General features: G+C 47.0%; 2 protein-coding genes across 2 annotated transcripts in view; one reads left to right on the forward strand and one right to left on the reverse strand.

Moving 5' to 3' along the window:
- Positions 1 to 12,676, forward strand: part of LOC134413198 (GRAM domain-containing protein 2A-like) — a 29,611-nt gene extending 16,935 nt beyond the window's left edge. The window contains exons 7-13 of the mRNA XM_063147328.1: positions 1,859 to 1,930; positions 2,751 to 2,819; positions 3,658 to 3,721; positions 5,927 to 5,995; positions 7,729 to 7,813; positions 8,456 to 8,554; positions 12,578 to 12,676. Of these exons, the coding sequence (XP_063003398.1) occupies positions 1,859 to 1,930; positions 2,751 to 2,819; positions 3,658 to 3,721; positions 5,927 to 5,995; positions 7,729 to 7,813; positions 8,456 to 8,554; positions 12,578 to 12,593 (474 nt within the window). The 3' untranslated portion in view covers positions 12,594 to 12,676. The remainder of the gene's footprint in view (positions 1 to 1,858; positions 1,931 to 2,750; positions 2,820 to 3,657; positions 3,722 to 5,926; positions 5,996 to 7,728; positions 7,814 to 8,455; positions 8,555 to 12,577) is intronic.
- A 4,390-nt stretch (positions 12,677 to 17,066) lies between these two features.
- Positions 17,067 to 24,247, reverse strand: TEKTIP1 (tektin bundle interacting protein 1). The gene is made up of 4 exons (XM_063147329.1): positions 24,150 to 24,247; positions 22,914 to 23,143; positions 20,024 to 20,149; positions 17,067 to 17,209 (listed from the first exon to the last, which is right to left on the reverse strand). Exons 1-4 carry the CDS (start codon positions 24,245 to 24,247, stop codon positions 17,067 to 17,069), a joined length of 597 nt encoding a protein of 198 aa, XP_063003399.1.
- Positions 24,248 to 26,109: the final 1,862 nt, after the last annotated feature.

A 26,109-nucleotide genomic window follows, 5' to 3' on the forward strand; every position in this document is an offset into this window, starting at 1 on the left:
CCTGCAGTTTGGGGGCTCTCTAGTGCAGAGGTGCAGTACCTTAGGCCTAAGGGCCGAATCTGGCCATCTGGCTAGGGTGACCATATGACCGGATTTGCCCGGATTTGTCCGTTTTTTTGGTGGCAAATCCAGGAGGGGGAGAGGAAATCCGGGGGTTTTTTTCCAAAGAGCAGCTCTAATGGGAATTAACAAAAATGCTTATAACTCCGTCGTTTTTTAAGATAAAGACATGGAACTTGGCACAATGGTAGCTCTTAGGAAGGGCTTTAGTCATACCAAATTTGAAACAGATCCGTTCATCCATTGATTTTTTTAGGATTTTTTTTAAAATTGAGTTTTTTAAATTATTATTTTTAAAATCGTCATTTTTAAAGTTTAAGAGATGAAACTTTGTACCATGATAGGATTTAGGTAGAGCTTTAGCCACACCAAATCTGAAACAGATCTGTTCATCCATTGATTTTTTTAGGAATTTTTTAAAAATTGAGGTTTTTTTTTAAAAAAAAATATTTTCTACAATACTTAAACATACACCATTACAATAAAAAACAACAACATACTACATAAATGTTGATTAACAATAATATCGTATCTATATAACATAATCAAACTTAACATATAAGTGCACCCCCCACCTCAGGATCTCATTCCTGATTCCAAAATCTCATACTTTCTTCTGCTGGTGGTTTAGCCACACCAAATTTGAAACAGATCTGTTCATCCATTGATTTTTTTAGGAATTTTTTAAAAATTGAGGTTTTAAAATTATTATTTTTAAAATCATCATTTTTAAAAATAAAGACATGAAACTTTGTACCATGATAGTATTTAGGTAGAGCTTTAGCCACACCAAATTTGAAACAGATCCATTCATCCATTGATTTTTTAGGATTTTTTAAAAAATTGAGGTTTTAAAATTATTATTTTTAAAACTGTCATTTTTAAAGATAAAGAGCTGAAAGTTGGCATCATGATAGCTTTTAGGCAGAGCTTTAGCCATACCAAATTTGAAACAGATCTGGGGCCAGTAGCAAACCCTGTTAACAACAACAGCAGCTTGCAATGAGTGAAGATACAGTCAGAAAAGATATTTGAGGGAAGGGGAGAATGTAACACACAGAGTATAGCAAAAGCTTCAAAGTACAGCAAAACCTACAAAAGTAGGAGTGAGTGAAGTTAATTTCAGATACATTGAATCTCTCACTTGCACTTTATTTCAGTGATTTTAACATTAAGATGTTATGTAGAACAGATTTGTCTTAAACGTGTGCTGTAAAATCAGACATGTGACCAAGGCTATATTTGGGTGGGCACGCCCCCTTGGTGCTGGACACGCCCCCTTGGGGGCCGACCATGTTGTCCTCCTTATTGGTTTCCAAAATATGGTCACCCTACATCTGGAGTTCCCCAGGTAAGAACATCAGAGGAGCCCTGCTGGGTCAGACCAAGGATCCATCTAGTCCAGCATTCTGGCCCCAGAGTGGCCAACCAGCTGCCCGTCGGAAACCCCACAGACAGGACGTGAGAGATAGCCACACCCCTTCCCTCGAACCCACCCCTTTTCTCCAAACATGGATCATTCGGGGGTTTCCCAGCTTTTGTGTAGCTTTCCCCATTCTAAAAAGAATGAGATGTTTTTCCGAAGTCTTAGTTATTGCTAGCAAGAGCAAAAAGGAAAAAATATGCTGGGTTTTTGGCAGCAGCCTTCGGCCCCACCCACCACTTGAAATCCGCCCCCCCCCCAAGCACCTCCAGAATGGAATTTAGCTGTCAGGAAGAAAGAGGTTCAGCACACCTGCTCCACTGGGGTCTGTTTCATGTGATGGGGTGATGTTTTGCCCTCTTTTCTCCCCTACAGTTCCTTTTCGGATCACTACGGTCACGGGAAAGCACTTACCAGCTGCTACGCTCAGTTTGTAAACACCTCCAGGTAATGATGCTACTGGCTGTCCTGATTTCATAGAATCACAGAATAGCAGAGTTGGAAGGGGCCTACAAGTCCATCGAGTCCAACCCCCTGCTCAATGCAGGAATCCACCCTAAAGCGTCCCTGACAGATGGTTGTCCAGCTGTCTCTTGAAGTCCTGTAGTGTGGGAGAGCCCACAACCTCCCTAGGCAACTGATTCCATTGTTGAATCAGCTCTTGTCATTCCAGCTCTTCCCACTCTTACCTGTAACACAAGGTAAGCTCCCCTCTCCTTACGTGGCCTGTGCTGGAGGCTGGGGGGCACGTCACAGCTTGGCAATGGAATTCCATGGTCTGAACTACCGGGATCTGGTGTTAAATCGTCCCTATGTTCCTCAAAGCACCTTAGAAACTGACTTTCCCACCCCGCTGTACAGGTGAGTGTGTGACTGTATTTTAACCCCATATGTTAAGAGAGCAAAACTGGCTCTCTCATTAAATCTAATTTCCATGCAGCCCCTAGAATCATAGAATCATAGAATAGCAGAGTTGGAAGGGGGCTACAAGGCCATCCAGTCCAACCCCCTGCTCAATGCAGGAATCCACCCTAAAGCATCCCTGACAGATGGCTGTCCAGCTGCCTCTTGAAGGCCTCTAGTGTGGGAGAGCCCACCACCTCCCTAGGTAACTGGTTCCATTGTCGTACTGCTCTAACAGTCAGGAAGTTTTTCCTGATGTCCAGCTGGAATCTAGAATTTGCTCAAGGGTACCTTACAATTCATCTCTTCCGGCTTTTCTGCACCAACGGCTCTCACTGTCTGTTCCTCCTTCTGCTCGTCTAAGGATGGAATCCGGGACAGCAGCCTGACCAGTCCTTACATCAGTTCAGACCATCTTCTTAAGATATCCCTGGTAAGTGTGTAAGTGTGTGTGGTTTTGTGTGAGTGTGTGTGTGTTCTGAGATTCAAGTCAACAGACACCCACTTCCATGCATTTTCCCTCTAGTATTATTGAAAATATAGTCAGAATCATAATACTTTTTATGTGCATCTATATTTGGAATACGATGTACAATCCATAGAATTTTAGACTCGTAGGCCATTGAGTCCAACCCCCTTCCCCCTGCAGGAATCCACCCTAAAGCATCCCTGACAAATGGTATACAAATGTTAATAATATTGTTACGCCAGTGCGGGTCCGGGCCCGATTCAAAGTGCTGGTACTAACATTCAAAGCCCTAAACGGTTTGGGGCCAGGTTATTTGAAGGAACGCCTCCTCCCATATGTACCTTGCCGGACCTTAAGATCATCTACAGGGGCCCTTCTCTGTGAGCCCCTGCCAAAGGAAGTGAGGCAGGTGGCTACCAGGAGCAGGGCTTTCTCCGCTGTGGCACCCCGGTTGTGGAATGAGCTCCCCAGAGAGGTCCGCCTGGCGCCTACACTGTACTCCTTTCGTCACCAGCTGAAGACCTTTTTATTCTCTCAGTAGTTTAACACTGAATTTTAATTTTAATTGTACTGTTCTAACTCTGTATTTTAATCTTATATCAATTTTTGCTGCATGGTTTTATCCTGGTAGTGCTTTTTATACTGTATTTTGTATTTGTGCTTTGCACCTGTTGGTTGTTTTATTATGGTTTTAATTTTTGTGAACCGCCCAGAGAGCTTCGGCTATTGGGCGGTATAAAAACATAATAAATAAATAAAATAAATAAAGCCCATCTTCACCCTCGCTCTTCTCTCCTTGCAGCTCTCAAAGGAGTTGGATTCAAATCACACTCCGCCAGAGTATGAAATCCTCCCAGAGGAGCCAGGTGAGAACTGGGTGGTTTCTGGTTTCGCTGTTCTTTATTTGCAACCTTTGCATGCTGTTCTATAACATAAACATGAGAACTTTAAAAAAAACAAACCTATAAATATAGAACATATAACTGAAAATCAAATGCAACGTAAAATATAAGAAACAAAACTCACAGCAACCCTACAGTTATAAACTGAGATTTTAACTGGCCTCATCTACACCAAGCAGGATGTAGCGGTATGAAAGCGGGATATGGTATATGTGTCTATTGGCCCCAACAGTTGTCAGTGCACTTCAATACCGCTATAAAGCAGTCGTGTGGCTCCTGCCTTTTATGTACCACTTTCATAGTGCAATATCCTGCTTGGTGTAGATGAGGCCTATAAGTTATTGAAGGCCTGGGTGAACAGAGAGAACTACACCTGGCACCAGAAAACCTGGCTCTGCCTTTCCCCTCCAAGCCGTCTCCAAGAAGCCTGTGCGTACGTCTTTCCTCCCAGTGCTGTCCCAAGACCTTCATCTCCCCCCCACCCCATCTATGTGCTGAATCTAAAACCCCTTCCTCCTGCACGCTAATGCAGTTGTACCAAGCGAAGGGGAAGAAATATCAGCACGGAGCAGCTGGTGCCAGTAGAATCATAGAATCATAGAATAGCAGAGTTGAAAGGGGCCTACAAGGCCATTGAGTCCAACCCCCTGCTCAATGCAAGAATCCACCCTAAAGCATCCCTGACAGAGGGTTGTCCAGCTGCCTCTTGAAGGCCTCTAGTGTGGGAGAGCCCACAACCTCCCTAGGTCACTGATTCCATTGTCGTACTGCTCTAACAGTCAGGAAGTTTTTCCTGATGTCCAGCTGGAATCTGGCTTCCTTTAACTTGAGCCCGTTATTCCGGGTCCTGCACTCTGGGAGGATCGAGAAGAGATCCTGGCCCTCCTCTGTGTGACAACCTTTCAAGTATTTGAAGAGTGCTATCATGTCTCCCCTCAACTTCTCTTCTCCAGGCTAAACAGGCCCAGTTCTTTCAGTCTCTCTTCATAGGGCTTTGTTTCCAGACCCCTGATCATCCTGGTTGCCCTCCTCTGAACACACTCCAGACACGTGTTGTCTGAACAAGCCCAGAGAGAAATGAACTGAACATCTGCAGTTTTGCACCATCATGACTATTGGACTAAAATTGAGTTTGCTTCTGCTGCTAAGTATATTTACATAGGAATAAGCGTAAGAAAAGGAATAATATTTTTTTTAAAAGTGAAAATAATATAATGAGCATCTGTGCCCATCTGTTGTTTTTGTTATTATTTTTTATATACCACCCCATAGCCGAAGCCTTCTGGGCGGTTCACATAAGATAAAGCATTTAAAAACAATATACAAAAATTAAAAACCACAAAAACATACAAAATGTGCATACAGTGAAAACCACTGTAACAACTTTAGAAACGATGAGCCAAAAAACCCAGACCCAGGCTCATTACATATTGCTAATGTCTGGGAGAAGAGAAAAGTCTTGACCTGGTGCCAAAAAGATATCAATGTTGGTGCCAGGCAGGCCTTGTCAGGGAGATTGTTCTGCAGTTGGGGGGCCACCACTGAAAAGGCCCTCTCTCTTGTTGCCACCCTCCGAGCTTCCCTCGGAGTAGACACTCGGAGGAGGACCTTAGATGTTGAACGTAGTGTTCGGGTAAGTTCATGTCAGGAAATGCGTTCCGTCAGGTACTGTGGTCCCAAGCCGTGTAAGGCTTTATAGGTTAGGACCAGCACCTTGAATTGGGCTTGGAAAATTCCAGTTGGCTGCCCCTTAACTCTGATATGCTTTTGGAAAGAAGACGAAAGGATGGTGCAGCAACCCAGGTGAGGCCTTTTTGCCACAGCCCCATCATCTGCCGCTCTCTGGATGGCCGTTTGTGCTGTCCCTCATCCCCGAAATGCAGCCCTAGCTGAGCCAGTTTCAGGGAGCAAGCAGGCCCTGGGAGTCTGGGCATCCCTAATCTGTGACCAAAATGGGAGCCTCTTGATAGGCAGATGTTACCACGGAAACAACCCCAGCTTAGTGCTGCCCTGGTCGAGTACAGCTGCATCGGCGTGCAGGAGGTGAAGGTTTTTAGCTTGGCAGCCATTGCTGAAACGGAACGGATTTCCCCCCCACTGCTTGCATTGATGACTTGCAGATCGCCAAATCCCTTCTGACCGGGGTGGGGTGTGTGTCTGGTTTCACAGATGAGGTGGACGGGTCGCAGAAGTTCTCCGAAGCGCCATTTGAGCCGCCGCAAATGTCAACAAGCAGAGGTGAGTGGGAACATCAGAATGTCAGAAGTGCCCTGATGCTGGATCAGACCAAGGGTCCATCTAGTCCAGCACTCTGTTCACACAGTGGACAACCAGCCATCGGCCAGGGATGAACAAGCAGGACATGATACAACAGCACCCTCCCACCCATGTTCCCCAGCAACTGGTGCACACAGGCTTACTGCTTCAAATACTGGAGGTAGCACACAACCATCAGGGCTAGTAGCCATGGATAGCCTTCTCCTCCAGGAATTGATCCAACCCCCTTTTAAAGCCATCCAAATTGGTGGCCATCACTACATCTCGTGGTAGTGAGTTCCATAATTTAACTTTGCGCTGTGTAAAGAAGTTCTTCCTTTTATTTGTCCTGGATCCCCCACCAATCAGTTTCATGGGATGTCCCCTGGTTCTAGTATTTTGAGAGAGGGGTGAAATGCCTCCCTACCCACATTCTCCACACCCTCTATCATGTCCCCCCCCTTAGCCTCCTCTTTGCCATGCTAAACAATCCCAGCTGATGTAAAAAGCCTTATTTATCATGGTTAAAGCCATGGTTTAAGGTGTCTTCTGAACACAGCCCGGCTTTCTGGCTTAACCACCATATGGTTTAAGGTGTCTTCTGAGCACAGCCCGGCTTTCTGGCTTAACCACCATATGGTTTAAGGTGTCTTCTGAACACAGCCCGGCTTTCTGGCTTAACCACCATATGGTTTAAGGTGTCTTCTGAACACAGCCCGGCTTTCTGGCTTAACCACCATATGGTTTAAGGTGTCTTCTGAGCACAGCCCGGCTTTCTGGCTTAACCACCATATGGTTTAAGGTGTCTTCTGAACACAGCCCGGCTTTCTGGCTTAACCACCATATGGTTTAAGGTGTCTTCTGAACACAGCCCGGCTTTCTGGTTTAACCACCATGGTTAAAACTATGGTTTAAGGTATCTTCTGAGCACAGCCCAGCTTTCTGGCTTAACCACCATGATTAAAGTCATGGTTTAAGGTGTCTTCTGAACACAGCCCGGCTTTCTGGTTTAACCACCATGGTTAAAACTATGGTTTAAGGTGTCTTCTGAACACAGCCTGGCTTTCTGGCTTAACCACCATGGTTAAAGCCATGGTTTAAGGTGTCTTCTGAACACAGCCCGGCTTTCTGGCTTAACCACCATGGTTAAAGCCATGGTTTAAGGTGTCTTCTGAACGCAGCCCTGCTTTCTGGTTTAACCACCATGGTTAAAATTACGGTTTAAGGTGTCTTCTGAACACAGCCTGGCTTTCTGGCTTAACCACCATGGTTAAAGCCATGGTTTAAGGTGTCTTCTGAACACAGCCCGGCTTTCTGGTTTAACCACCATGGTTAAAACTATGGTTTAAGGTGTCTTCTGAACACAGCCTGGCTTTCTGGCTTAACCACCATGGTTAAAGCCGTGGTTTAACGTGTCTTCTGAACAGGACCTTTCTCTACCCCATCGCATTGACTAACTGGCATCAGCTTCCCAAGTTCTGCCAAAGGTTGCATTCCAAAAACCCAGAAGAGTGCCAGCAATGAAAGGAAGGTCTCCTGATTGACAGGAGCCTCTCTCCTGCCTTTTGGACTGCACCTTCAAAAGTATTGACATGCTTGCCTTGTAAAAAATCACTGTTAAATCCTTAGGACCAAGTGAATTCTCCAGACGGTAAATCAACTCTTCCTTCCACTCGTTGGCAACGCACTTGAACGGTTTCCCTTTGTCTTTGTAGGCAGAGAGCGGGTCACGAAATCACGGAGAAGCTGGGAGATTCCACTGTGCCCCCTCAACACAGTCATCCTTATATATCTCTTCTTGTGAGTGGATCTCTGTTTTTTGGGGGTGGGTGGGGAGACGTGCATAAAGGGCCCCAGATTCAAATGTAGTCAGTGTTGAAACTCACCAGGGGAGTCTTGGAGCCGGTGGCCATCTCTCAGCCTGACCCACACCCCTCGCAGTGTTGTCGTAGGGATCAAATGGGAAGACGCCCATCTATAAACCCCCCAAAATCCGCCAATGGGTTGAAATGTAATTTAGTAATAGCAATGATCAACCGTAGCAAAAATGATAGGCGGAGTGGATATGCTCAGACCAGTTTTTTAATAAAAGAAAACTGAATTCTGGGGTTTCCTAAGGGATCTGACTATATTTAAGAGTCCAAAATTTATTTTTTTATTATTTATTTATTGCATTTCTATACCGTCCAATAGCCGAAGCTCTCTGGATGGTTCACAAAAAAATTTCTCTTAGCCTTGGCAGTCTGCTAAACAACCCACCGGCAATATTTCTTTTTATCAAAGTGTTTGTGGGAAAGGCACTCTATACATGCTTAGAGGCACCTCTGTCATTATCACAGTGAGGTCCGACATTGACATAAGGGTGTCCTGAAATGTTACCCTCTTCTCTGTGCCGATTATTTTTTAAAATATTTATTCTTTACATCTTTGGCCCTCGCTCAGAGTTGTCGTCTTGCTTCTTTCTTCGGGCTACATCGGTTTGCGTATTGTCCAGCTGGAGGAAGAGCTGACCTCCATGGGAGCCTGGCCGGAGCTGGATGGGTGAGTATTGGTTCTTCTCTGGCTTTGCACAGGTTCTCACAGCCAGGATGCCCAGGTTTCGGCGGTGGCCAGGAGTTAAAGCTAGTGCGCCAGCCGCGCCCGTTCCTAAAGATGTCGGACCGGGCCACGGTGACACATGCCTTAGTTACACCCCGATTGGATTACTGTAACGCGCTCTACGTGGGGCTGCCTTTGAAGAGCGTTCGGAAACTCCAGCTGGTTCAAAGAGCTGCAGCCAGATTGTTGACCGGGGCTGGTTACAGGGAGCATACAAGTCCCCTGTTAAAACAGCTCCCCTGGCTTCCAGTCGGTTTCCGGGCACAATTCAAAGTGCTGGTTGTGACCTATAAAGCCCTCTATGGCTCAGTTATTTGAAAGGCCGTATTCTCCCTTATGAGCCTGCCCGTGCTTTGAGATCTTCTGGAGAAGCCCTTCTTTCAGTCCCACCATCTTCACAGGCGCGCCTGGTGGGAACACGGGAGAGGGCCTTCTCGGTGGCTGCTCCGGTGCTCTGGAACTCTCTTCCCGGGGAAGCTAGGCTGGCTCCCTCCTTGATGGGCTTTCGGAAGCAGGCTAAAACTTCTTTGTTCCAGCAGGCCTTTGGAGAGTAATTTGGTCCTCCCTCTATGTTAAGGACTTGTAATTTTGTTGTGTATTTTAAACATCATTTTTTTACATTTCTTTTCCTAGGTTTTACAATGTATGTTTTAAACTTTGTAAGACCGCCTTGAGGCCCAGTATCGGGCAAAATGCTGGATGATGATAATGATAATGATAATGATAATGATAATAATAATAATAATAATAATAATAATAATAGATTGATACAGCAAAGCCTTCCAGCCAGCTGATGCAGCTGTCAGTTGGACGTATTGTGTCTGCCCCATCTGAGTGCAGCCATGCCCAATGTCACTCTGGGGCCCAGCCCCTGCCATGGCACTCACCTCTAGCCAGCCCCCGGGGAGAGGCGCCTGCCCACTCCATTCCCTAAGCGGGGAGAGGGCTAGTGCAGAACTCCGTGGCTTCAATTACTCCCCACCCACCCCTTCCCTCCCGTCCCCACCAGATTCTAACTGTATCAACTACAAACGAACCCCCAAGGCATTTAGATACAGACCTGGACAAGAAGGAGGGTGGGGGATACCACATTTAAAAACATATTATGACACGTATCAATTAAGGCACTTATTAATGATAATAAAGGGAGGAACCAAGGCACAATGGGTAGAAATAGGAAAAGAACTGATGGAGCTAAAGGCGGATGAAATACAGAACATTGTTTATAGAAAAAAAGATATAAAATAACAAATAGAAAGGAAAAGAGGTACAATTACAGGACTGTTAAAAACATGGTATCTTAAAAAGGAAGAAGTTAAAGCCAGGTGTTTCACCGTTAACCCCAATTTGGGCTCACCCGGGTTTTGACAAATTAAAGGAAAGAGGGGCCTATAATGCCATCTAGTCCAACCGCCCACTCAGTGCAGGAATCCACCCTAAAGCATCCCTGACAGATGGTTGTCCAGCTGCCTCTTGAAGGCCTCCAGTGTGGAAGAGCCCACAACCTCCCTAGGTAACTGGTTCCACCGTCGCACTGCTCTAACAGTCAGGAAGTTTTTCCTGATGTCTAGCTGGAATCTGGCTTCCTGTAACTTGAGCCCCTTATTCCGTGTCCTGCACTGTGGGAGGATCGAGAAGAGATCCTGGCCCTCCTCTGTGTGACAACCTTTTCAGTATTTGAAGAGTGCGATCATGTCTCCCCTCAATCTTCTCTTCTCCAGGCCAAAAAAGCCCAGTTCTTTCAGTCTCTCTTCATATTGCTTTGTTTCCAGACCCGTGTTCATCCTGGTTGCCCTCCTCTGAACACGCTCCAGCTTGTCTGCGTCACATTCAGACTGATTTGTATCAGGGTGTGTGGGGGGGGGGGAGATGTAAATTTAGCAGAAGGACAGAGTTAGAGCAACCCTTTGTGTGTGTGTGGATTCCTTCCTGATGAGGACGGGGAGGTTTAGGATTATCCAATTGGGGCAAGGAAGAGTCCCTATCAGGAGAGGAGGCGCCCTCCAGCTGTGTTGGACCACAACCCCCATCACCCACACGCAACATAGCCAATGATGGGAGCTGTATCCCAGCCTCTCTGGTGGGCACCAGGTTGGAGAAGGATGGGAAGCCTTTGGGGGGGGGCGAGTAAGTGGGGAGTTGGTCAGGCATGTGGTGGTGGGAAGACGGCAGGGAAAACAGGGTCTTCTCCTTCCCTCATGACACCTACAGTCTGTCTCTGAGTAGCTTCATCCTTCCCTGACTTGCCTGGGGGATGATGGGAGGTGTAGTCCAACATATCTAGAGGAATCTAGGTTGGGGAAGGCTGGAGTATCTGTTGTGCTGGAGGGCCTGCTTGTGGGCTTCCCAGAGACATTGGGCTGGTCACAGTGGGGAACAGGGCGCTGGAGTAGACGGGCCCCGGCAGGGTTCGTTTTAGTCCCCTTGTGACAATGAATGGCACCCGTGTTGCCCTCCACTTGGACATCAAGGCCGGTCCCACCGACCCAGCACAGCAGCAACGATCATCTTTGTAAACTGCCCAGAGAGCTCCGGCTATGGGGCGGTATCTAAATGTAATAAATAATCACAAATAATAATTCCGCTTGATCTCTCGTTGGCTTTCGATCCCGTTGACCGTGGTGCTGGTGGTTCCAGGCCGATTCCAGAATAACATTGGGTGACCATTTCTCGCTCCCCCTGGCAATTGAGCTGTGGGGTTCTGAAGAGTGCTATCATGTCTCCCCTCCATCTTCTCTTCTCCAGGCTAAACATGCCCAGTTCTTTCAGTCTCTCTTCATAGGGCTTTGTTTCCAGACCCCTGATCATCCTGGTTGCCCTCCTCTGAACATGCTCCAACTTTTCTGTTTCTATTTCCTAGATGTAGAACTTGGCATTTATCCCTATTAAATTTCATTCTTTTGTTTTCAGCCCAGCACTCCAGCCTATCAAGATCACTTTGAAGTTTGTTTCTGTCTTCCAGGGTATTAGCTATCCCACCCAATTTGGTGTCATCTGCAAATTTGATCAGCATTCCCTGCACCTCCTCATCCAAATCATTAATAAAAATGTTGAAGAGCACTGGGCCCAGGACTGAGCCCTGCGGTACCCCACTCGTTGCCTCTCCCCAGTTTGAGAAGGTTCCATTGATAAGTACTCTTTGAGTCCGATTCTGTAGCCAACTGTGAATCCACCTAATAGTTGTTCCATCTAGCCCACTTTTAGCTAGTTTGTTAATCAGAATGTCATGGGACACTTTGTCAAAAGCTTTGCTGAAGTCAAGATATATGACGTCCACAGCATTCGCACAGTCCACAAGGGAGGTTATCCTATCAAAAAATGAGATCAAATTAGTCTGACAGGATTTGTTCCTGACAAATCCATGTTGGCTTCTAGTGATCACCGCATTGATTTCAAGGTGTTTACAGATTGACTTCTTTATAATCTGCTCCAGAATTTTCCCAGGGATGGATGTCAACCGCAGCTTTTAAAGCTCAGCTAAAAACTTTTCTTTTTCCTAAAGCTTTTAAAACTTGATTTTGTTCTGACTTTTATACTGTTAGTTTTACTCTACCCTGTGCCTTTTTGGTGCATTCTCTTCCCCTCCTTATTGTTTTATTATGATTTTATTAGAATGTAAGCCTATGCGGCAGGGTCTTGCTATTTACTGTTTTACTCTGTACAGCACCATGTACATTGATGGTGCTATATAAATAATAATAATAATAATAATAATAATAATAATAATAATAATAATAATAATGTCAGACTGACTGGTCTGTAGTTCCCAGGTTCCTCCTTTTTTGCCCTTTTTGAAGATAGGGACAATGTTAGCCCTCCTCCAGTCGTCCGATTTACTCTTGTCTGTCCTGAATCTCCTCCCAGACGGCATTGTGTAATGTGCTGATCCATGAGATTCCATGCTTTTACCTTTTATCCTTTGCTAAGCCTAATTTTTTTTTACTTTCCCCCCTCCTTTCCTGACAGGTATAAGGCAACCTGAGAGCCAGGTGGGATCCAGTCTTCCATATGCAGCCAAATCTTCAACACCCATCTTCATACCTGCTGGTTGGACATGTGAGAGAAACAGAGCAGCTCTGGTCTCCTGTTCCCAAAACATCAGTCATATGTGACAAAAAAAAAGTCCTATTTGAAGCCAAATCTTTAGCATCTCAGTAAGAGACTTTTTTGGAGCAGACACACCATATGCTAAACTAGTGCAAGGATCATCCTTCTCATTATTCATACATCTCCTCTACGGAAAGAAAAAAAAGAAGATGGGGAGAGGGGAATCCTTTCCTCCGATCCTATTTCTGGACAACCATCTGTCAGGGATGCTTTAGGGTGGATTCCTGCATTGAGCAGGGGGTTGGACTCGATGTCCTTGTAGGCCCCTTCCAACTCTGCTATTCTATGATTCTATGATTCTATGTTTTTAATCAAATATTATTTTGTACATATGTATTCATTTTTAATTAGAAACTCCCAAGTTGGTTTTAAAGGAGTTCACACATTCCTCACCATTTCATTATACCCTTTTTTTTCTTTTCAAAGTAATTAAAACAATCCTGGCCTCCACATTGAGAAGCAATTTACAGCTGAGGACCAGATGCTGGGGTCAAACGGAGGCATTGCAGGACAGGAAGAGGCTGGAATCTTGAGATGGTTTGGGCGAGGAGGTGCAGGGAACGCTGATCAAATTTGCAGATGACACAAAATTGGGCGGGATAGCGAATACCCTGGAAGACAGAAGCAAACTTCAAAGTGATCTTGATAGGATGGAGTGCTGGGCTGAAAACAACAGGATGAAATTTAATAGGGATAAATGCCAAGTTCTGCATCTAGGAAAAGGAAACCAAATGCACAGTTGCAAGATGGGGGATACTTGGCTCAGCAATACTACAAACGAGAAGGATCTTGGAATTGTTGTAGATCGCAAGCTGAATATGAGCCAACAGTGCGATGTGGCTGCAAGAAAGGCAAATGCTATTTTGGGCTGCATTCATAGAAGTATAGCTTACAAATTGCGTGAGGTCCTGGTTCCTCTCTGTTCGGCCCTGGTTAGGCCTCATCTTGAGTGTTGCGTCCAGTTCTGGGCTCCACAATTCAAGAAGGACGCAGACAAGCTGGAGCGTGTTCAGAGGAGGGCAACCAGATGATCAGGGGTCTGGAAACAACGCTCTACGAGGACCTCTATTTGCAAGGGGTTCACGAGGCGAGCACTTTATCGCTCTCTCTCTACTGCCTCCTCACAGTTTTTCGCGCGTCCTTTCAATGACGGCGTCCGCCTCCTGCTCCCTTTTCCCATGCTGTGTGCAGGAAAAGTGGCGGGATAAACCCTTGTAGGCCCCTTCCAACTCTGCTATTCTATGATTCTATGAAAATCGTCCCCTGAATGGACAGGAGAAAACGTAGAATGCTTCCATTAATCATAACTATAACTTCGTCCCGTGGGTCTTTTCAGGGCTGCTGCTTGCAAAGTGCCTGAAAGCTGAGACCTCCTCCTCCTCCTCCTCCTTCTCCTTCTCCTCCTACCTTCCAGGGGGATTTTCCAAATGCGCAAGCAGCTTCCCACAAGGACAGAATAGAATCACAGAATCATAGAATAGTAGAGTTGGAAGGGGCCCATAAGGCCATCAAGTCCAACCCCCTGCTCAATGCAGGAATCCACCCTAAAGCATCGTGGGAAAGAATAGTGGGAAATGGTAAAAAAAAGAGCCCGCCCGTCAGCCACCACCTCACAGTAAGGCAAGAGCTGAAGCCTGGCACCCGGGGGGCAGGGGGAAGTCTCCAAAATTCTCAGCCCTTCCCGCAAGTTTCAGGTGCAATTTCGTTTGGCCGATGCCCGTCACAAATGGTCAAAAATAAATAGGTTGAGAAATTCACCACTGCGCGAATAAAAAACTGGCCATTTGAGGTACAGATTAAACTCCAGCTATTTATACTGTTGCGTGAACATTATCAAGGGATTTATACATTGAGTAAATGCTAACCAGTGTCTATTACATGGGCTGGATACAGGATCTGCCTTCCTCGAGAACAAGAGCTCCACTCATGGAAGGTTCCTCTGCCCAATTTTGGGAGACACTCCCCGACAACACAGTTCACCCATTCAGCCGGTTCTCCTGACTCTAGTATTTCCAGACGGCTGGCATGGGAAGGAGCGGGTGTCCACTTCTACCAGCACAGCTGGTCCAGCTTAAATCTGTAACCATTTAAGCCTTGCTGTAGTGTAAATTAGGAGACTGGTTTTTTGTTTGGTTTTTACATAATAACTTTCAGGCATGAGATATGCCCAGAGAACCTTTGTTATTGGGAGTGGGTGGGTTTAAAAATCTAAATTAAGTAAATAAACCACTTAAAGCAAAGTCTAAGTGTGCTAAGACTAGGGTTGCCATACGTCCCGGAAAACCGGGAACGTCCCTATTTCCAGGAGATTCTGAAATGTCCCGACCAGCTGGGCCAGAATCCCGGATTCTGACCTCCAAAATTCTGACCTCCAAAATGGGTGCCTTGAGCCTGTTTAGCGAAGCGGCAACAGCAGAGAAAAAGCCGCATCAATCCGGCGCTTTTTCCAGAGCATCACCGCTCCTTCACAGGCTCATCCGAGTCACTCACCGAGCAGGGCCGGTGCCAGACTATTTTGCGCCCTAGGCAAGGCGAGCTACTTGCACCCCACCCCAATGGCGCGGAAGTCCGAACGTGTGCGCCGAGTGGAGAGCTGGGACTGGCTTTGATTTGGAACCGAGCCGTCTGGAATTCACCGGGACTTACTTCCGTGTCAACGCGACCCGCTATGCAGCCTGGCGTCCCGATCCCCTCCGCACGTTTACTCGGGGGAATAAGGCTTCCGAGTAAGGAGGCATAGGTGGATCAGGCCGCACTGGTGCGACCCGGTGCAATGCTTTCTCGGATGCAAGTCCCGTTGATCCACGCGCACAGGATCGGGAAGCAGGAGAGTTTGCCTTGCGAGGAGTCCACAAGTCCCTAGCTTTCCTGGGGGAAGGGAGAGGGAGTCCCCCTTGCCTGCCTGCCTGGACATCACAGCCTGTTTGAGGAGAGAGGCGAGGCAACCCAGTGCTCTTTCCTCAGGAGTAAGGCAGAGGCCACGTGCTTTTTCTTCTTCTGGAGGCAGCCTCCCGGCTCTGGGAGGGCGGCTTCTGGGCGGAAGTCTGAACATGGAGGGGGCCCCCCCCAGCGTCCCTGGCTTCACTTCGGCTGGGTGGGCACGGGGCGCTATCTCGCCCAGCTGAATCCTCGGGCTGGCCCGGGCCAGCTCACCTGGCGCCCCTCTTAGCTTGGCGTCCTAGGCGACCGCTTGAGTGGCCTCTATGGTAGCACCGGCCCTGTTACTGAGACTCACCTTATTGCACCTGCAGATGCGTAGAAGAGGAACACCAGCGAGGAAAGGCGCACGTGCTCTCCTCGGGCTACCTGAGTCCCACGCAATGCAAAGGAGTTTGGTGCGCTTGGCTGGTTGTGGTCAGACCTTTAGGGTAAGCGCAGGGCGGAGCTGCTGGGTGATTTGTGGGGGAAGGAAGAGAGTTTTGTGGGGGACAGAAGTGAGTGAGTGAGTGGGGGATGAGGGGGTAAAGGAGAGGAAAGGAGAGAGGGCAGAAAGGAAAGGAAAGTCACTCCCCCCAAAATCGCCCGTCAAAAATCCACCTCCTTGGATTTGGGTTGCAAGCCTCAAATCCGTTACTTGGAAGTAAGTTGCAGTGAATTTAAGATGTCTGGTTTTACAGTCGTCAATGTTTTAATTGAAAAATGGGGCTTTCCCTAGACTTTTCCATATTGCTCAGTTTCTAAAAAAATTCTAGCCCCCCCCCCAAAACAAAATTGTCCCGGTTTTGTGGATTCAGAATATGGCAGCCCTAGCTAAGACTGAAGGCTCCTCTTGAAAGAAATATCCCCATCGAAAATCTAGGCGGGAGGTTATCAGTGATCCGAAATTGGCCCTCTTTATTCCTGTCCTGGCTTGTATACAATGTTATGCAGACGCTTCATTGTTTGAGATGGTTTACTCAGAACTGGGACAGATGTCAACATGCAGGACACTGATCTATTTCTAATCACAGTGCTCAGACATGACCTCCTGAGTTTCTCTGAAAGCCCTTAAAGGAATGACTCATCCCCCCCACCCCAGGAAATGGTCTAAACCCCTTTGGAAAGCCATCCCATCCAGCGCTCGTCGTCTTATCCAGTGGCAGTGAGTTCCACCAGGCAATCCTGCGTTGTGTAAAGCAGCCCTTGAAGAATCAACCATCCATCAGTTCCCTTGGAATAGGGACAGGCTGCTAAAAGGCTCTCTTGGTCTCACTTTGTAGTCCAATCATGCTAAACTATTACATTGACGTGAGACAGGCCTGCCTGTCCAAGACACTGGGCCGAAAACACTGGCTGCTCAAAGGCCAGCGATCCCACCTTGAACCGCGAAGGAGGAGTCTCACATCATGCCAGGCAGCAAGGAGAGTTTTTACTGGTTGGTGGAGGGTTGGCGGCTGAACCTTCCCCAGGTGCGGTAGTCCTTGGCGGTGAAAACAGGTGTGTGGAAAGACAGGTGAGGCACGTAGCCCGGTTTCCCCTTGAGTTCTTCAGCACAGCGGTTGCGGTTGACAACTGGAGAGAAAAGAAAGAACTGGGCTTGTTTAGCCTAGAGAAAAGGAGATTGAGGGGAGACATGATAACACTCTTCAAATACTTGAAAGGTTGTCAAACAGAGGACGGCCAGGATCTCTTCTCGATCCTCCCAGAGTGCAGGACACGGAATAACGGGCGGTTTTACCCGGCCACTGTGGCTTTTTTAACCAAAATAAGCCACCCTGATAAGCCATGGTCTGCAATGAGGTTTATTTAAACCATCGTGGCTTATCAGGTCATCTGACACTCCACTGTGGCTTAAACAGTCGTTTAAAGATCGCCTACAGTCACCTGGCAAGAACGGCCAAAACTCTGCTCCAACCAGATGTTTCCAAGAACTGTCTAGCAACAGATGACTCTCACCACCCAGCTCTGCCCTAACCCTCCCCCTGGTAGTGTGTTCTTCACACTCCCTAAATGTCAAACACTTTCTTGGTCGGGCAGTGGCACCTGCATGGAGTTCTTGCTGTTCATTGGGTGCATCTCCACAAACGACACCCGTGTGTGAATTGTTGGCTTGTCATGCGAAGTTCCGTGGAGTTATAGCCCCCTTTTTGAGCGTGCAGCATGGTTTGGACTATCTTTGATGCAGTATCTATCTCTGTGTGTTTATCTATGTCTGCATCCTTCTTGAAGTCTGGGCATCACACTTCAAGGATGCAGACAAGCCGGAGCATGGTCAGAGGAAGGCAACCAGGATGATCAGGAGTCTGGAATCCAGGAGAGACTGAAAGAACTGGGCATGTTTAGCCTGGAGAAGAGAAGATTAAGGGGAGACATGACAGCACTCTTCAAATACTTGAAAAGTCGTCACACAGAGGACGGTCAGGATCTCTCCTCAATCCTCCCAGAGTGCAGAACACAGAATAACGTGCTCAAGTTATATGAAGCCAGATTCTGTCTGGACATCAGGAAAAACGTCTTGACTGTTAGAGCAGTATGACAATGGAACCAGTGACCTAGGGAGGTTGTGGGCTTTCCCGCACTAGAAGCCTTCAAGAAGCAGCTGGACAACCATCTGTCAGGGATGCTTTAGGGTGGATTCTTGCATTGAGCACGGGGTTGGACTCGATGGCCTTGGAGGCCCCTTCCAACTCTGCTATTCTATGATTCTGTGATATCCTTCCCTTTGCAATATTTACAGCAGAGAACCTCAGGCCCAGGGGTCCTAATCCAGCCCACCAGGGGCCTCTGAAAGGCTACGCCCCTTTCCCCTGTCCCAGTGGTACAGTCAGGGCTGGGCAAAACTCAGGGGGACCCCAGAGTTGCAGGTGCAGAAGCAAAGCCCATTAAATTCCTGTAGACATTGCGGTGCTATGATTGAAGGGAGTTTAGAATGTAAAACGGAATTCCTTTTTTAGTCAGGGTTGGCAAACCGTTTTGCTGTTCTAATGTACCAGGAATGTCGAAGCGGTTTTAAAGCATTGGCATGGCGATATGTATGGCTGCCTAAAGAAACCCCCGCCCACATTAAGTCCAGGGTCTAAAATTTCAGTGGCTTCCTCGCTTTGGGGCAATTCCCCCCCCCCCATTTTAAAATATCAAAATCCTTCTCCTAAGTCTTAGTTATTGTCAGTAAGAGCTTTAAGCAAAAATAGGCTGATCTTTCTGGCCTTCCCTCTTTCCCTGAGGGCTTCTCCAAAATAACACTCAGCCTGAGGGCTGGGAGAGGTTCTTTAAACTTCTTTCTCCTCCTGACATGAACCTACCCATGCACTGCACTCAACATCTAAGGTCCTCCTCCGAGTGCCTACTCTGAGGGAAGCTCGGAGGATGGCAACAAGAGAGAGGGCCTTTTCAGTGGTGGCCCCCCAACTGTGAAACAATCCTCTCTCATCTCACACTATTGCCCCGCTCATGCTCTTCGCTCCTCTGATGCCATGTTTCTCGCCTGCCCAAGGGTCTCTACTTCCCTTGCTCGGCTTCGTCCATTTTCCTCTGCTGCCCCTTACGCCTGGAACGCTCTTCCAGAACATCTGAGATCCACAAGTTCAATCGCAGCTTTTAAAGCTCAGCTAAAAACTTTTCTTTTTCCTAAAGCTTTTAAAACTTGATGTTGTTTGGACTTTACGCTCTTAGTTCTACCCTACCCAGTGCCTGTTTACATTCTCTTCCCCTCCTTATTGCTTTACTATGATTTCATTAGATTGTAAGCCTATGCAGCAGGGTCTTGCGATTTACTGTTTTACTCTGTACAGCACCATGTACATTGATGGTGCTTTATAAATAAATAAATAATAATAATAATAAATTACGAGGCCTGCCTGGAGCTGACATGGTCATCTGTTCAGCGCCAGGTCATGACATTTCTCCCAGGCATTTAGCAATATGTAATGAGCCTGGGTTTGTTGTTGTGGTTTTAAATTGTATGTTTTGGGGATTTTAAATTTTTGTATATATATATTTTTAATTATTATTATAATTATTATTATAGCACTTTTATGCTGCCTTTTAGCCATGGAAGGTGGTCAAGGCAGCTTACAAAAATAGTTCTTAAGCCACTCCCTGCCCACAGGCTTACAATCTAAAAAAACCACGACACAAAAGGAAAGTGGATTGGGAGGGAGAGGAAAAAAGTGTTTTCATCCTATGTAAATCGCCCAGAGAGCCTTGGCTATGGAGTGGTATACAAATATAATAATAATAATAATAATAATAATAATAATAATAATAATAATAATAATAATAATAATAATTCCCCAGCTTTAAATCCTCAACTGTTGAGCCTTTCCTCATAGGGATAACACCCCAGGTATCTCCTTTTCTCCCCGGCACAGCCCTGCTGCTCCTTACCATATTCTTTGCCAAGAATCGGCTTGTCCTTCCAAAGAAATGCACCCCATCGTGTGCTAGGTTCCAAGTACTGAGCAGGGACAATTGGGTCGTACCAGCTGCTCTCTCTCAAATGCTGGGCATAAGCTGGGGGAAGAAGACACAGATAGAGCACAAAATGGACATGAAGCAACTTAAGGTGCATCAACTTCATTGAAAAGGCCAAAGCATTCCTTGGTAATGTCATTTAAAAAAACACACACGCAGCCACTAACAGAGCGGGTTTCAAACAGTACGACAATGGAATCAGTTACCTAGGGAGGTTGTGGCCTCTCCCACACTAGAGGCCTTCAAGAGGCAGCTGGACAACCATTTGTCAGGGATGCTTTAGGGTGGATTCCTGCGCTGAGCAGGGGGTTGGACTCGATGGCCTTGTAGACCCCTTCCAACTCTGCTATTCTATGATTCTATGATTCTACTGCCAGGGGTCTGGCAACAAAGCCCTATGAGGAGAGACTGAAAGAACTGGGCATGTTTAGTCTGGAGAAGAGAAGATTGAGGGGAGACATGATAGCACTCTTCAAATACTTGAAAGGTTGTCACACCGAGGAGGGCCAGGATCTCTTCTCAATCCTCCCAGAGTGCAGGACATGGAATACTGGGCTCAAGTGACAGGAAGTCAGATTCCGGCTAGACATCAGGAAAAACTTCCTGACTGTTAGAGCAGTACGACAATGGAATCAGTTACCTAGGGAGGTGTTGGGCTCTCCCACACTAGAGGCTTTCAAGAGGCATCTGGACAACCATCTGTCAGGGATGCTTTAAGGTGGATTCCTGCACTGAGCAGGGGGTTGGACTGGATGGCCTTATAGGCCCCTTCCAACTCTACTATTCTATGATTCTATGTTGATGCATTACGAAGCAATCCCTGCATGTCAAAACTGGAGAGAGAAACATCAGTAATTTAAGGTATGCAGATGACACTATATTATTACCAGAAAGTAGTCTTCAACTGGTGGGTCTTGACCCAAAAGTATGTCACAATATCAATCCAGACGGGGCGCAGCAAAGTTGTTGCCGCCATGTTGGATAATTGGGAAGTTGTAAAAGTGGGTCCCATGTTGCATGCTGGGAGTCCAAGGTGGGTCTAGGGTCTGGACCAGTTGAAGAGCACTGGTCTAAAACGAAGAGAGGAACGCTTCTTGATTCAGAAATACAGTGTCTCTGTGTGCAAGTGTTAGAATATAATTGTTAAGGAGTGATCTCTTGCTCTCTGGGAAGGTGGCTCAGGGCAGTGGTCTGAGAGGGGAAGCCAGACCCAGAGACCTCCCCAGTGCCATAGGGCTTTTCAGTGGTGGGGAGGCCCCCTGGATCCACCAAATGCAAAGCCCCTTATTCCTCCAACACATACCCAAAAATGCAAAAAAAGAAAAGAAAAGAATACCAGCTCTAGTTTTAATTCCCATTAGTGTCAAAGGCAGGGAGACTGAATGGGGGGGGGGGGGAACGGGGGCTAAAAAAGGAACTTTTCCACTGTCCTGTCCAGTCTTTACCACAGAAACTGCCAACGTCTTATTTATTTATTTTTTAATAAACTTAAACTTGCAAAAATTATGCCAGTCCAAGTGTAATGAAGTCCAATTTTGGTACACTTGAGAAAGATCACAGGCAAAGCGTTGGGCTAACAGATTTCATTCTCGAGAATAAGGTGACCTCCTGGCGCTGTTGCTGCTAAATCAGGGTCACACGGCGACGGAGCGAAACAATAGCATATATACATCCAGGTGTTACACGTCATTAACCCACATCCCATTGGTCCGCGCCACCTGTCATGTCACCCAGACATGCGCTGTCACATGCATACAGTGGTCAGAAGGAGAATTGCAGCTGAAAAATACCTGGCCACCGCCATTACCACGTGTCTTGTTTACCTGCTCCCAGGTATCCTTTGTGCTGTATACTCACATTCCCACCCGTAGCCTTTTTCCTAGTGATGTGGTGTATCCAGGGAAACAGCTGTAGGGATTCAGCTGGAATTCACTGGTCAATGTTACCTGAAACTGACCTGAGCTGTCAACAAAGCAAGTTGGAGTTGGGAATGTACCTACGTGACATTTACCTAAAGTTGAATGGAGCTGCAATGCCGGATCCTTATGGCCAGAAACAACGGAACATTGTTCCTGGGACTTATGGAGAAAAGGAAATGGACATATTTCAAGGCTCTATTCGGCCCTGGTTAGGCCTCATCTAGAGTATTGCGTCCAGTTCTGGGCTCCACAATTCAAGAAGGACACAGACAAGCTGGAGCGGGTTCAGAGGAGGGCAACCAGGATGATCCGGGGTCTGGAAACAAAGCCCTATGAAGAGAGATTGAAAGAACTGGGCATGTTTAGCCTGGAGAAGAGAAGATTGAGGGGAGACATGATAGCACTCTTCAAATCCTTGAAAGGTTGTCACACAGAGGAGGGCCAGGATCTCTTCTCAATCCTCCCAGAGTGCAGGACACGGAATAATGGGCTCAAGTTAAAGGAAGCCAGATTCCAGCTGGACATCAGGAAAAACTTCCTGACTGTTAGAGCAGTACGGCAATGGAATCAGTTGCCTGGTGAAGTTGTGAGCTCTCCCACACTAGAGGCTTTCAAGAGGCAGCTGGACAACCATCTGTCAGGGATGCTTCAGGGTGGATTCCTGCATTGAGCAGGGGGTTGGACTCGATGGCCTTGTAGGCCCCTTCCAACTCTGCTATTCTATGATTGAGGCGAGTTTATACAACAACCCTGGCAGGACGCACAAGACTAAGATACAGCAAGGGTTCTCTGCCCATCCGTGTGGTTTTGCCGTGATCAAGAGAGAGCGGTGGGGGATAGTGAGGAGGGAAGCCATGCCCCAGCCGTGCCACGTGAAACCTTACCAGGCGCTAGAGTCTTCTCCCGTTCGGCGTGGGACTTTTGCCAGCGGTGGTAAGCCTCTCGGCCGACGTTGTTAGTGAGGGTGTACCAGGCGTCACGGTTGTGGTTGTTGGTCAGCCCCGTGTACCAGGTCTGAGGGAACGCGTCCCACCCCATGGGCGTGAATTTCCAGCGAACGGCCTCCTTTATGATGGGGGCATTCACTGGCCCCCTCAGTGACAGGTACTCATCGCTGCAGAGGGGGAAGAAGCAGGATTAAGCAGATGTCGAAAGATAAAAGGTTAATTAATAAATAAAAGATGAATGGATTATTAGACTGTAAGCCTAACTAATTGTAAGCCACTCCAAAGCGGGGTATAAGTATGATAAATAATAATAATAATAACAACAACAACAACAACAACAACAACAACAACAACAACCAGAAGCCACAAGAAACAATAATGATAATAATAAATTTATTTCTTACCCGCCTCTCCATTTTGATCGAGGCAGGAAACAACAGTAAGTATAAAATACATAAAACACTGATTAAAAACATGTTTCATTGTTAAAACATCCTAAAAAAAAACATCCTAAAAGCATCCTAAAATTCCACTGGAAGGAGCAGGAAAAGTGACATTGACTCCAGGATGAGCCCTAAACCCTGAAACTCAGTTTGATTTGCTCTTCCAAATGGCTGTCCTATCACAACAGGGCTGTTGCTTTCAAGCAGGGCTGCTGCACCTCTTTCAGACTGAGGGGCAAATTCGTTTTCCAAGAAGCTGAGGGGTAGAGGGGCATGTTTAGCCTGGAGAAGAGAAGATTGAGGGGAGACATGAGAGCACTCTTCAAATACTTGAAAAGTTGTCACACAGAGGAGGGCCAGGATCTCTTCTCGATCCTCCCAGAGTGCAGGAGACGGAATAACGGGCTCAAGTTAAAGGAAGCCAGATTCCAGCTGGACATCAGGAAAAACTTCCTGACTGTTAGAGCAGTACGACAATGGAATCAGTGACCTAGGGGGGTTGTGGGCTCTCCCACACTAGAGGCCTTCAAGAGGCAGCTGGACAACCCTCTGTCAGGGATGCTTTAGGGTGGATTCCTGCATTGAGCAGGGGGTTGGACTCGATGGCCTTGTAGCCCCCTTCCAACTCTGCTGTTCTATGATTCTAGGGGCTGCATGGAAATTAGATTTTAATGAGAGACCCAGTTTTGCTCTCTTAACATATGGGGTTAAAATACAGTCACACACTCACCTGTGCAGCGGGGTGGGAAAGTCAGTTTCTAAGGTGCTTTGAGGAACATAGGGACGATTTAACACCAGATCCCGGTAGTTCAGACCATGGAATTCCATTGCCAAGCTGTGACGCGCCCCCCAGCCTCCAGCACAGGCCACGTAAGGAGAGGGGAGCTTACCTTGTGTTACAGGTAAGAGTGGGAAGAGCTGTAAGCATTGTTTGCAATACACACCTCCTGGCAACCATCCCCCTAGCAACAAAGGAGGCAACCTGGATAAATGGAGAGAGGATGAAAGATAGTGCTCTAAGAGCATGGGGGGATAATGGCAGAGAAGGGTGTGAAGAAGAGAACTGGGCATGTTTAGCCTGGAGAAGAGAAGATTGAGAGGAGACATGAGAGCACTCTTCAAATACTTGACAGGTTGTCACACAGAGGAGGGCCAGGATCTCTTCTCGATCCTCCCAGAGTGCAGGACACGGAATAACGGGCTCAAGTTAAAGGAAGCCAGATTCCGGCTGGACATCAAGAAAAACCTCCTGACTGTTAGAGCAGTATGACAATGGAATCAGTGACCTAGGGAGGTTGTGGGTTCTCCCACACTAGAGGCCTTCACGAGGCAGCTGGACAACCATCTGTCAGGGATGCTTTAGGGTGGATTCCTGCATTGAGCAGGGGGGTTGGACTTGATGGCCTTGTAGGCCCCTTCCAACTCTTCTATTCTATGATTGACAGTCACTCTCCCGGGTCTTAGGCAAAGGAGGGTCTTTCGGAAGAGGAGGAGGAGGAGGAGGAGAAGGAGAAGGAGAAGGACAGCCAGGATCACACAGAGGAGGGCCAGGATCTCTTCTCGATCCTCCCAGAATGCAGGACACGGAATAATGGGCTCAAGTTACAGGAAGCCAGATTCCGGCTGGACATCAGGACGAAACGTCCTGTTAGAGCATTATGGCAATAGAACCAGTGACCTAGAGAGGTTGTGGGCTCTCCCACACTAGAGGCCTTCAAGAGGCAGCTGGACAACCATCTGTCAGGGATGCTTTAGGGTGGATTCCTGCATTGAGCAGGGGGTTGGACTTGATGGTCTTGTAGGCCCCTTTCAACTCTGCTATTCTATGATTCTACTTGCACCAGCTGCTCCGTGCTGATATTTCTTCCCCTTCGCTTGGTACAACTGCATTAGCGTGCAGGAGGAAGGGGTTTTAGATTCAGCACATAGATGAGGGGGGGGGAGATGAAGGTCTTGGGACAGCACTGGGATCTATTAAACATGCATAATTTGCTGAAATTCCCTTTTCAATACAACTGTTAAAGATACAGGAACCCTGTCCTCCTTTTCATAGGGTCGCCCTATTTTATGTAAGCAGCTTTGGAAAGATTTTTACCCGAAAGGGCAACAACCTACACACATTTAGCCTGGGTTTGCATGTCACAATAAGGCATGGTAGTTTATTTTCCTGAATAAACCATGGTTTTTTTTCCTGAATAAGCCATGATGGTTTATCATATTACCTGCAAGCGGTTTTTCCCGGCCACTGTGGCTTTTTTAACCAAAATAAGCCACCCTGAGAAGCCATGGTCTGCAATGAGGTTTATTTAAACCATCGTGGCTTATCGGGTCACCTGACACTCCACTGTGGCTTAAACAGTCGTTTAAAGATCGCCTACAGTCACTTGGCAAGAACGGCCAAAACTCTGCTCCAACCAGATGTTTCCAAGAACTGTCTAGCAACAGATGACTCTCACCACCCAGCTCTGCCCTAACCCTCCCCCTGGTAGTGTGTTCTTCACACTCCCTAAATGTCAAACACTTTCTTGGTCGGGCAGTGGCACCTGCATAGAGTTCTTGCTGTTCATTGGGTGCATCTCCACAAACGACACCCGTGTGTGAATTTTTGGCTTGTCATGCGAAGTTCCGTGGAGTTTTAGCCCCCTTTTTGAGCGTGCAGCATGGTTTGGACTATCTTTGATGCAGTATCT

This window comes from Elgaria multicarinata, chromosome 23 (assembly GCF_023053635.1).
Source record: "Elgaria multicarinata webbii isolate HBS135686 ecotype San Diego chromosome 23, rElgMul1.1.pri, whole genome shotgun sequence".
NCBI lineage: Eukaryota > Metazoa > Chordata > Lepidosauria > Squamata > Anguidae > Elgaria > Elgaria multicarinata.